We start from the raw sequence: 12,605 nt of genomic DNA on the forward strand, positions 1-12,605 counted from the left end.
GTGAGTAATTTAATTATTCAATGTATAAATGTCTCATTTGGTGAAATGAAACCTAACAGCTGTTTAAAGCATTCGAAACCGCTGACCATAGTTCATTCTCAAGCCCTCATTTTTCTGTTGCAGGCTGCTAAAGGCATAAGAAAACTGCTGTTCGCCCTAGTGGTTTCTTTGCCTGCTCTATTCAACATAGGGGCTCTATTAGCTTTAATTACTTTTATATACGCCATAATCGGCATGTTTCTCTTCGGCCACGTCCGGCAACAGGGTGCGCTGGACGACATGGTCAATTTCCAAACCTTCGGCAGATCCATGCATCTGCTCTTCAGGCTGATAACCTCTGCCGGTTGGAACGATGTCCTGGAGAGCCTGATGATCGAATATCCGGACTGCGATCCAAATTACAGGGAGCAGAGCAATGGAGACTGCGGATATCCGTTGTTGGCGATCATATACTTCACCAGTTTCATCATCATCAACTATATGATCGTCATCAATATGTACATAGCTATTATTCTCGAGAACTTCAATCAGGCTCATCAGGAGGAGGAGATCGGCATTGTGGAGGACGATTTGGAGATGTTCTACATCCGGTGGAGCAAGTAAGTAGATTTTTATTCTCTAAAGGTTCGTTAAAACGTAGGTACATCTTTATCAGAACTGGTCCGGTACAACACTAGCGTTCGTATAGGGCTAACTACTTCATATTGAGAAGAATTGGTATACCAATACCATTGGGCGTTGATGATTATCAAACAAAACAAGCATTTTGATCCCTTACCATATGATATAAAGTCTGCATTAAGCCACACTATTGGTCAATAAAGATGTTGTTGATAAATTCCAGTCAGAAAACTCTTTGCATCCCTTTATTTTTCTTATCATTATGGGACTTCCCTTGTTACCTGACCTTCAACCTTCAACTACCAATTAATCTCGAAAATTGGTCTCTTATTTCCAAAAAAACGAACTTGGTGGTTAAGCACTTCATAGTATTTTTTACCCTTTGGTTCGCCTTCTGTTAGTTTTCAGATGAGGCAATTTGCATTTTCTCTGAGAGAGAAAAACTTCCTTATTTTGATGTGATTTATATCTGTCCCATATGTAAATGAAACAAACATTAACGAATCTTGAAATCGCCCATATAGTACCTAACTAATGAAAATGTTCTAGATATGATCCACATGCAACGCAGTTCATCAGGTTCTCCCAACTGTCAGATTTCATAGCTTCGCTAGATCCACCTCTGGGGATTCCGAAACCAAACACGGTGGCTTTGGTCAGTTTCAATTTGCCAATAGCCAAAGGCAATGAAATTCACTGTCTGGATATCCTGCATGCGCTGGTGAAGCACGTACTTGGTCATGTGGAGGAGACTGACACCTTCAGACAGGTGAGAACGGAAAACATTTGCAATCTTGCTCAGTATCTAAACCAGGAAACATTTTAATAGCATTCAATTAGGTATTCGAATGGTTTCTTCCCTATTTTTTTCTGTTTTTCCGGTTAAGAACTTCTCGGTATTTTTTCTTAAATCCAGTCGGGATATGATATAAAGCATTTGTTGGGGAACATTGCAAATTCAACATAATCTCAAATCTCTAGACTCTAGACATCTATTTGGGTTCAAATATTCTTCAGTGAAGAAAGAAATATAAGAAGTATGATGAAAAAACCAATCGACATGATTTTTTGTTGTTTGTAGCTTCAGGAACAAATGGATATAAAATTCAAGAAGCAGTTCCCAACTAGAAAAGAACTTGAAATAGTCTCCTCTACGAGAATATGGAAGAGACAGGATAAAGCTGCGAGGCTTATCCAACGTACTTGGAAAGATTATCTCCGGTGAGTTTCTCTCAAAGAGTAATTGTAACGCAAAACGTAATTCGTCTAATATAATCCTCTAAAATGACTGTTGTTGGTGAAATCAGTCTTTGGTAATGCTGTCTTCTCTACATCAAAATAGTACTTACATTGTATTTATACAATGTAAGTATCATCATTGATTTTAATCAATGATGCCCTACAGCAGTAAGTTGTGGACTCAATAAAACTCTTTTCAAGCTCCAGTCATACCGAAACGAGCCCTGACACGCTTTCTCGAATTTGCGTGAAGCGACAGGGCCGTACTTAGGGCCCAGCAACCTCGTATAAATGAGAAAAAAATTATCATACACTATGTTTCGAAATGTTTCCATTTTCTGAATACCCTTATCTCTTGAAGGCGCAAGAAAGAGCGCGAAAGGGAACAGGAGGAAGCCGAGACGAGGAACTCTTCCCCAGGGGGTTGGCAGGGCAGGCTGTCGGCCTTCTTGCACGTACATCGAGGGAGTCGCGCTTCTTCTCGCAAGTCCTCCAGGGCATCGGACGCGAGTGACCTCAGCGAGTTGGGCGGCCCCTGGTTGAACCTCCCGCTGTTGTTACTCTCCAGCGCGACCAACATGGATCCGGAGGAGCTGGATTTGAAGCACGACGCCAGCGATGTCGTGAGCATCAAGGTCAACGAGGCTACTCCAGATAAGGAGAAAAGAATCGTAAGTGGGATATTCACTTGCATTTTTTCATCAACTGAGAAAATTGAAGATGCAGAATTGGTGGTACGCCCTGTATTTCGAAATAGGTCAGGCGCGTGGAACAAGAAGAATCCATTTCTTCATATTTTCTACCTGACAAAATTACAAATATACACGGTAAGTCTTTGACTCGTACGAATATTTCAACAGGAAATTCTTGAGGTCAAAAGAAACACTTTTTTCCTCTACCATTTTTTCCGAATCGGCTCGGTTTCAAAGATACAGGCTGTTGAACACCATAAAAAAAGTTAATTTCAGTTCTATTTCTTAAACGGTTTCATCGAATGAAATTAATTTCGGAAAATAGTTTTTCATTTATCTGATGAATCTTTTCCGAACACAAAAGATATCACCCACTTTTCCCAGTTTTCTCATTATGACCATTACGTACCATAAAAATTCCAAAAATTCAAAGAACCCAACTCTTGAAACTAAGTTGGACGCTATCGAATGAATATTTGAATGTTTTGTAAAATAAAAGTATTCTTCATATTTTCTCGTATAATGCGCCGTTTTCGAGTAATTTGATGTTCAACAATTAAAAAGTTTCAGTGAAATTCGAAAAATTGAGTATTTCGGCTGAATACAACTCTGTCCAAAATCAGAAGATCCACAGATGTGTAATAATGTCACAAATTTAGCTATAGTTATTCTGAAGGTAATTTTGTTTTTCAGGGGTGGCACAGCCCATTATGAAAACTTAAAATGGCTATATCTTTTTATCAGGGCCGAATCAGAAAAAATGGTTTAGGAAAAAAGTTTTTCTTTTGGCCTCCAGAATTTACTGTTAAAATATTTCGTGTCAAAAGACGCACCCTCTATACAATATGAAACACATTTCGCAATTAATACCTTCTTATGTATCTGTATGAAATGAATGAATTAATTAATTCTTCATTAATTTATAATAGATCATACTCAATATGATAAAACAGATATGATTATTCGAAAAACCACCAATTTCATCTTCTTCTATATTGGCGTTCGTTGTTTCATTAGAGTTTTTCAATTTTAGTTTAAGCAACATTCATGTCCGTCACCCCAATTCTTAAACCAACCGAAGAGAGTGGTAAGTGAGAGCAGTGTCCTAAGCGAGAAATCCCTCTCGTATCAATCTTAACGCATAGTTGCTCAAACCTGCATCGATATACCCAGTATAAGCTTAAGATATTCTTCATTGCTCACTTCATCCATTAAACCTCAATGTTGAGTTTAAGTGTACCTACCTAATTTCTTACTCTTTCAAGCTTCAACATCTTGAACTCTTCAATTCTGTATTTTCGATCCAGAATTTCACGCATAATGAAATTGGAATGTATTCTTTGGACCTGTCTTCAAAACTCTGATAATATACATATACCTGTTTCCTGTTTTTATACTGTATTCCTTATATGAATGAATTGTCACCTAAATTATGAATACCAAAAATTCAGCTCATTTTTTATATTGGTCCCTAGTTGGTACGAACGAAAAGTGGTAGCCTTTTCATTTTTTATTCTTATCTTGAATTGACCTCTTTACTACAGTTCAGATAAATGCAACCGCATATACACTTATGAAACCTTCACCAAAAGCTGTTGTGGAAACCATATACTGTTTTGAATATCTTCGACATCTTTTCCTCCAAACAATGGTGCGTCCATCGGAGTTGACCAAACGATAGATTCATCCGTAAATAAACAAGGACTTAAATCGCAAACTGTCCAATTGCGGTAATCCTCGGCTCTCTGCCGTCAGCGTTCTTTGTGCTCCCTATCAATTGTGCAACATTGTACGCGGTCGATACGTTTAATTAGGTAAAATAGATTATCTTCTGTTCACTTCTTCATTAAACATTGTAGAACTGCTTCAACACTATCTCCCCACTAACACTACAGCTAAAAATCACTTAATAAACACCAAAACATCATGATACACTCACAAAAAAACACTGATTTTAATTTCATAAGTATATGAATCTTATGATTCGACCTCCACGTGCACCTGAAGATGCTATCATATTGTCATATCGAAACACGTGCAGTGGTTGAATGACCATATGCAAACTAGTGAATATCTCATATGATTCAGATTCTGATAGAATCTAGAGAGCTAGAAATAGGGCCAAGCAGTCGATAATTTGATTCCAAAAAGGTTGAAGACAAGATGACAGGTCCTTTTTTCAGGTTGTCTCACTTCGAAATATGTTGTCCCTATCTTGATATTTAAAGTAGAATGTTTTTATTTTGTGATTTTCTTTCATTATTCCAGTTGTTCTATAAGTAATTTTTCGTATTTTCGTTTATTCATTTGATCCTCTTTTAATCGTAGAAAAGTTGATCACTCTACTTATACGCATTAGGTATTATACATTCAACATGCTTCGAGAAATTTGTAATTCACATTAAGTATAGATGTTTTCTTCTTATCTGATTGGTATATGAGATTCGTGATTGAAACCTTCTATTAAATGTGTTGTAGTTAGTGCACGTTCATAAAGTTGATGATTATCCATTATTTGAACTGAAATCTGATTAGGTATCTAAGGTTCTCCATGAATTGATCTCATTATAAGTTTACTGAAATTGCGCCATCATTGGGAAAAATTTATTTGACTCATTTCAGTCATTTCCATCATTACAATCTTCATATTTCAAAATTATTCAACAATTCGAAGTACTCCGAGTGTATATGAAAGTAGAAGAAAGCTGTCGGAATCTTCGTTTAGCAAGCATAAAAAAAAATTGATTCAGTGGTTTTTGAATTAGGTAATAATTATTCATTGGATTCAGCCAAGGAAAATGTTGAACTTGGTTGTTGGCCATATAGCTTCTGATAATTGCTTGTCACAGTGACCTTTTAAATCTTCCCATTTGGTATACTCAATCGTCTCCATTGAAGTCAAACACTCCTACATTAATTTTATAGGGTGATGCTCTGACGCCAACCCAACAACCTAGACGTAGAAGCATCTACAACTTCTTCCTGAGGCATCAGGACGCCGTAGAGAACGAGGACGTGTCACAGTCTCCACCTGCTCCAAAAAGAAACGTCACTACCAGTCAAACCCTTCACCCAGGCACGGCAGAAGACAGCAAGCCTAAACGTGGAAGCATAATTCGAAGAAAGAGAGGTGGATCCTGCAAAACGAGGCCTACATCGATGCTCTCCCAGACCCATCGAGCAGGAAGCGAGCCCCAAAACTCCACTGATGTGAGTATCTTGGTCACGGAAGCCTCTCCAGACTCTATAGCCACCAAGCCCACTCTCCAGAGGCAACAAAGCGAGGCCACCGTGGTTCAGGTGTTGGTTCATAGGGAAAGCGAAGAGTATCATGAACCAGATCAGGATATATCTACTCCTGAACTAACCGTGGAACAGGCTGAACAAGAGAAGTGTGACGAAATGTTGAGTGACATTATTGTTGATACCGCTCTTAGTTCGAATAGTACTGTTAGGGATAGCTGATCTGAACTTTACGTTAGACGGTTAACGCAATAATTTTTTACCGTAATTTAGATATTAGGATTATTATGAGAAATTTCGACTTAATAGGAGCAGTAAGTATAAATCTGATAGTGATAAAATATACTGAAGAATATTGACCAACTGAAAGGGGAAATACTATTGCAACCCACGATATTTCTCAGCCGAATACCAAATCCCGGTTTAAAATTATCGATAATAGTCCGGCTTATATTCTTATTGCTCATATCCTAAGAATTTCTTCAGAAGCAGGAATTTCTTTTTTGAATATGAATACGTCATAATCCAAATGAACGGTTCGAAAATAAGAAATATGAAGACTTGATTTCTATCTAGTGAAAATTTGATTGATTGCTCAGTTGTGCAATTCATTTCCCTTTTCTTTTGGTGATCGATGAATCTCATCGAAACGCTGTAAAATTTCGCTTTACTAAGTAGGATATAGATTTAATTGTTGATTGATTATATTTCAGTTAGAATTTTTGTGAAATGGTAAAGTGGATTAATTCTAATTCAAATGCGTCAAGCATGAATGTACATATTAACTCGATAAATAATGTACAGTACATTATAAGTAAATATTATTCATTGTAGATCAAGTTTAAATCTACGATTACGCTGTAAGTGAATGATATTGTTAAGTCAATTAAATTAATATATTTCGTTTATATCACCGAAAGTATGTATATACAATCTCAGCAAATATAGTTTTAATCTTAATATAGGTATTTGGAATACGACTTCCTGAAGACATTGTTGTATCGTTATTTTGTATAAATCCCGAAAATGTTATGAGTTTTCTTGTTGAACCAATTTTGAAAATGAAACTAATAACAATTTAGGTCACTCAAATTAAACGTTGCTATTGAGCTTACAGAGGATTTGATGACGAGAATTGAATTCTGCTAAGGAAGCTGACAACAATTCTAAAAAATCTGAATAACTGAATTTAAAATTTCTAATTGAAATTTCGATTTATTAATAATTAAAAATACATTACATTCTCCCCGCATTTAATAGATTTCAAATTATCTGCTTTAGCTATTTTTCCATTCTAAATACTTCCTAAGTATTCTTGAAAAATACTAAAGGCCTAAGGTTAGTTTTATGCTGATAATTTGTAGAATGAATTGCACAAACAAAAGCTTATGGTTGTGAATTGATTATGATGAACTTAATGAAAATTTTCCACATATCTTACATAGAAACATTAGAAATTTAACAGTTATTGGAGACAATCAAGAAAATCCTTTCTTCAACTTCCAACATCAGAATTTTTGCACTCTTCCCTCTGGGTTCTTTTAGAATTAAACGAAGATAAACTGATAAAATTAGATTAAATGCATGCTACTCACAACTCTCATGGGGCCAGAGATCAATCTATTAAATATATAACATTGTAAATACTCATTCTCATATGTAGTTCAGAACATGCTGTGGTCAAAGTACAATCAGACTACAAAATTGAAAGTTGCAAAAAGTATCAAATTCAGAGAGACCTTACTCACCACTTTCAATAGTATATATTTAACTTTTCTTTGGAATTCATTATTTCAGGCCTTTATATGATCTGACATTGTACTTTGGCTACAAAGTTTATCTACACTTGTGTGAATTCAAGCTTGGGAAAATAATTTAAGAAGTTTTCTTCCTTGATAACGTTATGTTGAATTGTGATATATTTAAGAAAAATAAGGTCACAAATAAAGTATTCAATCTCCTACTATGCTTTGTTTGTATACTGTTATCATATTATCTGTTGCAATTTATGGATGATGTTGAAAAAATTTAATGCCAAAATATTTATAAAGTTTGTATAGTGATTGGCCAAATTATTGTTTATCAATGATGTGAGGAGCAGAAATTATAGACATTCAAAGAAATTGTGTCCTTGAATACATTTGGATCAATATAAAACTTTTTATCCCTCCCTTCTTAAGTTCAACCCCATATCTTTTGTGCTTTGTATGAGCACAAATAATATTTCAACGAATTATATAAGTGATGTCAATAAACGGAAAATTTTTCCTTCATTCCTACACCTTTTATTTCTGATCCTCATATGAATGATCTATTTATGTTAGCCAGTCTGGAAGTTGCCGGTGATAAATTTAACATAGATTGCCTTCGTCAGGATATTTTTGAATATCATTGTTAATTTTGAACAATATAGAGGAGTCACCTATGAGTAGAATTATGTACAAATCTATTATCAGAAGTTATAGCTTTTGAATTTAAAATAAAATATTAATCGACTTGAGGTTCTATTTATTTTCAAATCAAACAATGACAATATAATTAATAACATTGAATACCAAGTTATATTCCCAATCTATTTGATTTTGTGGTAAGTTTCAATACATGTTGAATTTCGACTCAGAATTATTTACAATTAGAATACCCATTAACACCTCTTACTTTGTTGAAGTTCGGGTGCGCTTGTTCCATGAAAAGTTGATACCATAAGATTTAGGTTTCACAGGCTTGTCCAGTTTGCTCTCCTGGACATACCATTGCCAGCCATTCTTCTCACAATATTCAATAGCCTCTTGAGGACTTCCAAATTGAACTTTCATGTTAGACAGTGGATCACCTCTGTAAAAGTATCCAGAATTGCAAATAGACCAGTTGGTTCCAAAGCAATATGGATTGCAAGTATAAAGTTATGGATTTGAATTAATTGAATTCAGCTTATGATAAACTCAAAAACTCACGTAGAGCACCATCCCATAAGAGGATTTTCCCATCTTTCTCTGTTATCAAAATCAATTTCCCAATGACCCAAATTGTTAGTTCCACTCTGCATTGCGTTCTTTGAGGGCATATAAATACGTACACATCGTTCCTTCACATGCTCTTCTGGCACCCCAGTTACAGGAGAAATATCTGTCTAAAATATCGTTACGAAATTTATGTTTTACTCTTAATAGATCCTCAAAATCATACTTTTTCATCGACTGTTATGTAACCAGCCAGCTTTTTTCTTTGTTCCAATTCTTCTGGCATAAGAAGAGCCAGTTCTTTTTTTATTGGTTTAGCATCTCTAGGACTATAATTGATAGAGGTATTGGAAATAGCAGCAGTGCTCCTGAAATTTGAAAAGGAAAAAATAAAAATCTCATATCATAAATGAAAATGATGACAACCTTTTCAAAACAGGAGTAATTTTCATCAAAGTTTTAGATCCTGAAGATATAAAGGCCATTTTGGGACCTACTCTCACAATTTTAAGAAATTTATCAAACAGTGCTGAGTATTTTGGAAATTTCTTAACCTCAAAAATCGAAAACGTCAAACTGGATCACGCTTTTTTGTAGTTCATTTTTAACATACTCAAAAACTGTTTCTCTGAAAAATTCAAAACTATACCACATAACACATCACATAAAAGTTCCTCAGAACTATTTAATTTAATATAAAAATAATGAAAAGTTAAAAAGATTAACTTCTTTTCAATAATAAGAATAAGTCTATCTCAGGAAAAATAGTAGAATGCTTTTTACTCTATGAATTTGAGCATTACTCTTTGCTTTCGGGTCTCGGGTCTAACCTCACTTATCATTGTGTTCTCTGTGGTTCTTGATTGACGCTAGCTCCTTTTGGAAAGCACGTTTATACTCCTCGGTTGTATTTCTAGTGTTTTCTTCATTTCTGAAGGTAAGTTATCATATTTTTTCATAAAATCCTAGTTTTTAACTTCTGTTTTAATTTCTAATAGCACCATGGGTCGTGTTCGTACAAAGACTGTTAAAAAAGCATCCAAAGTGATAATAGAAAAATACTATACTCGCCTAACCTTAGATTTCCACACCAATAAAAGGGTATGCGAAGAAGTAGCTCATATCCCAACAAAGCCTCTTCGTAATAAAATCGCTGGATTTGTTACACATCTGATGAAGAGACTCCGGTATTCTCAAGTGAGGGGTATTTCTATCAAGCTTCAAGAAGAAGAGAGAGAACGAAGAGACAACTTCGTACCAGCCGTTTCTGCATTGGATAGTGACATCATCGAGGTTGATAACGATACCAAGGAGATGTTGAAGCAGCTGAATTTCATAAATCTACCTGGTTTACAGCTGACCCAACCAAATACGAATAATTATAGAAGAGTTTAAGTATGTCAAATAAACAAATTGAACTATATTTCTTTTATTGAATTAGTTATCCCAAAGTTAACATTACTCTTGTCTAGCTCACTAAATGATTATTAGTTTTTCTGTAGACTGAAACTTGCAACATGCTCATTGTTCAAATTGTAGGAAGTGTAACGTCTATGCTTATCTTTCGTTTAATGAACATATTCAGTCTCGAAACTAAATTTTCTAAGCATGATCTTCAAGTACCTTCGTCAGTTGAATATAAATGAGGTATTCAATTAAGAAATAAATATATAATACAATTAATATAAAAATTAAAAGGTCTCTCAAAAAAATATTTTTAAGCGATGGATTTCATTCTATAGGTACTGCTAAGAATATTACTACAATCATTGAGTATTAATACTCAATGCTACAATTGAAAAACTACAAACACGCTCGTGTTTCTATGAAATATTTTGAGTTAGGGTTTGCATGTTTATCAGTCATTGAACCTAGGGAAATTAAAACATCATTTTGGTCCATGAATTCTTATAGGGCTAGCTATTGAGTTTTATTTTTTCATGTAAATGATGACTCAATTTATCTTATCATGAAGTGCCTGATTATATTGCAACAATGAAACATTTTGCATTTCAACTGCAATGAATATGGTAGAACTGAAACCCCAATCAAAGCAGCCTTAATTTCTGGTTTAAAATCTAAAGAAGCAAGGTTCTGGATTGTCAGATCAATTTATTTTGCATAAATCGATAAATCTAATGCTGAATTAGGTAACCTAGCGTAAAAAAAGTATTCTGAGACAATTTGTGTGGCGATATTGTTTTCTTCGTATTTGGAGTACCTGCTGACTATGCCTCATGCCTTTTTCAGCCTACTCCATTCCAAAGCTCCCTTAGATTTGTTCTACAACTTTTTGAAGGGGGTGATTCCTTTTGTCGAATATCGGATGGGGTCTTTCATGTAAACTAAAGCTCTTATAGGCTCCTGAGAACTTTCACATTTTTTTGGAAACACTGTAATTAGTACCAGTTACCCATCTAGTTTTCTAGAAATGAACAAAAGGAGTTTTATCTTCTATACACTATATATTAGCATAATTATATAATATATTACTAGTACTTATTTATTACTACTTACTTTCTATTAATACAAAGGTTTTCTCAAAAAACCTGTTTATGTTTATATTTCCATGATGGGAATATATACTAATACGTTCTTCTGAAACAAATATTTATCAATTCATACGAAGGTACGAAGACGTAGAAGGGCCACATAATATTTTTCCTTAAATTCCGACTTCATGCAAGTTTAAAGTCGGAATTTAAGGAAAAATATTTTCAAAATATTATGTGGCCCTTCTATGCCTTCGTAAATTCATACAAAATTATGAGAAGTGATTTATTTCTCGTTTTTCGAATTCTTCCCTCTGAACATTTAGTGTATTCGATTTAAAAATAACAAGGTCTCCCAAAATATATACAGGATGTCTCATTTAATTAAATTTTTTCTAGGGTATTTCCAGTATATAGAACCGGACGTATATATACGCGTATACATATACCTCGTTCTACTCCCCTCCAATTCGAACCAAATTTTTTGCAGGGGAGGAAGATTATTCAGATATTAATATAACCATCACTTATCAGAGCGGTCACCCATCCATCAGGTATGGAACTCGACCAGATGAGCTATTTGCCTCCCACCATAAAATTATTTACACAATATTTCCAAAAAGTTGGGGACTAGTACCTACTTTACCGTAAAATAATATAAATTTATTCAGACAAATAATATCACTTGATTTAAATATTAATTACGATCCTAGACACTATCATACAGAGGGTGCCACAGAACATTGAACTTTCTTTAGTTCAATGCAACAGAAAGATTGTTCCATCCAGTAATTATATTATTATATTTTCTTTTGAATGTAAGCAATACATTTTTGGTTATCAAACAATATAACATATGTATGAGTTTTAGCAAAGGTTAGTGTAACGGGGTACCATACAATTTGGAGTATGATACGAGAGCTTAGGGAAAAACCTCAGTAAAAAACTCCTCCCTGTGAGTAGTGTAGTGATGACAAATATGTTTACAGAATAAGCTTGTAATACTGAAGGACTTCTTTTCCATTGATATAAAAATTTGTACATCCTCTTTCCATTTCGAAATAATATCTGAAACAAAGAAACAGCAGAAAACGAGAAAAAAAAAGTGAATAATAAAGATTTCATCATAACTTATTCAAAGACTTGATGATGAATGAAAAAAATAAATAATCATAGGTACATAACTTGTCCTTCAATTGCACTGGGAGGAATATCATCTCTGGGTCAAAAATCTTCTGCTGATCTGGTGGAGGATCACCCTCGTCGTTAGAAATGCCTTCAGTACTCAAACTAATAATAGCCAAATTTTGCCTTTGACTGGAAGGGTCTATCGACTAGGTCCAGTCTTCCAAGTGATG

At 34.6% G+C, this 12,605-nt stretch overlaps 3 protein-coding genes across 6 annotated transcripts in view; 2 read left to right on the forward strand and 1 right to left on the reverse strand.

Annotated features, from left to right (window-relative positions):
- LOC123308066 (sodium channel protein 60E-like) overlaps positions 1–6,755 on the forward strand; it is a 176,680-nt gene extending 169,925 nt beyond the window's left edge. For 3 of the 4 annotated variants that reach the window (XM_044890601.1, XM_044890598.1, XM_044890599.1), the window contains 6 exons: positions 124–599; positions 1,171–1,390; positions 1,703–1,842; positions 2,222–2,531; positions 3,586–3,639; positions 5,478–6,755. In XM_044890601.1, the coding sequence (XP_044746536.1) occupies positions 124–599; positions 1,171–1,390; positions 1,703–1,842; positions 2,222–2,531; positions 3,586–3,639; positions 5,478–6,017 (1,740 nt within the window). In that variant the 3' untranslated portion in view covers positions 6,018–6,755. The remainder of the gene's footprint in view (positions 1–123; positions 600–1,170; positions 1,391–1,702; positions 1,843–2,221; positions 2,532–3,585; positions 3,640–5,477) is intronic. The other variant, XM_044890600.1, reaches the window with a different exon arrangement.
- A 1,531-nt stretch (positions 6,756–8,286) lies between these two features.
- On the reverse strand, positions 8,287–9,342 carry LOC123308070 (NADH dehydrogenase [ubiquinone] iron-sulfur protein 4, mitochondrial). Its single transcript, XM_044890607.1, has 4 exons — positions 9,182–9,342; positions 8,982–9,123; positions 8,750–8,925; positions 8,287–8,630 (listed from the first exon to the last, which is right to left on the reverse strand). Exons 1-4 carry the CDS (start codon positions 9,238–9,240, stop codon positions 8,450–8,452), a joined length of 558 nt encoding a protein of 185 aa, XP_044746542.1. The 5' UTR covers positions 9,241–9,342; the 3' UTR covers positions 8,287–8,449.
- A 226-nt stretch (positions 9,343–9,568) lies between these two features.
- On the forward strand, positions 9,569–10,178 carry LOC123307267 (40S ribosomal protein S17). Its single transcript, XM_044889505.1, has 2 exons — positions 9,569–9,692; positions 9,754–10,178. The coding sequence occupies exon 2, from the start codon at positions 9,758–9,760 to the stop codon at positions 10,148–10,150; it is 393 nt and encodes a 130-aa protein (XP_044745440.1). The 5' UTR covers positions 9,569–9,692; positions 9,754–9,757; the 3' UTR covers positions 10,151–10,178.
- The last annotated feature ends 2,427 nt before the right edge of the window (positions 10,179–12,605 follow it).

The sequence above is a fragment of the Coccinella septempunctata genome, chromosome 2 (genome assembly GCF_907165205.1).
Source record: "Coccinella septempunctata chromosome 2, icCocSept1.1, whole genome shotgun sequence".
Taxonomy (NCBI): Eukaryota; Metazoa; Arthropoda; class Insecta; order Coleoptera; family Coccinellidae; genus Coccinella; species Coccinella septempunctata.

What these genes read in the sequence shown, in the direction of transcription:
- LOC123307267 (XM_044889505.1), top strand. Translation starts at nt 9,758, where the DNA reads ATGGGTCGTGTTCGTACAAAGACTGTTAAAAAAGCATCCAAAGTGATA.
- LOC123308070 (XM_044890607.1), bottom strand. Translation starts at nt 9,240, where the DNA reads ATGGCCTTTATATCTTCAGGATCTAAAACTTTGATGAAAATTACTCCT. An exon ending in ACATAACAGTCGATGAAAAA is followed by an intron (nt 8,926 to 8,981) that starts GTATGATTTTGA and finishes ACGATATTTTAG; the next exon opens with ACAGATATTTCTCCTGTAAC. An exon ending in CTTATGGGATGGTGCTCTAC is followed by an intron (nt 8,631 to 8,749) that starts GTGAGTTTTTGA and finishes ATACTTTTACAG; the next exon opens with AGGTGATCCACTGTCTAACA.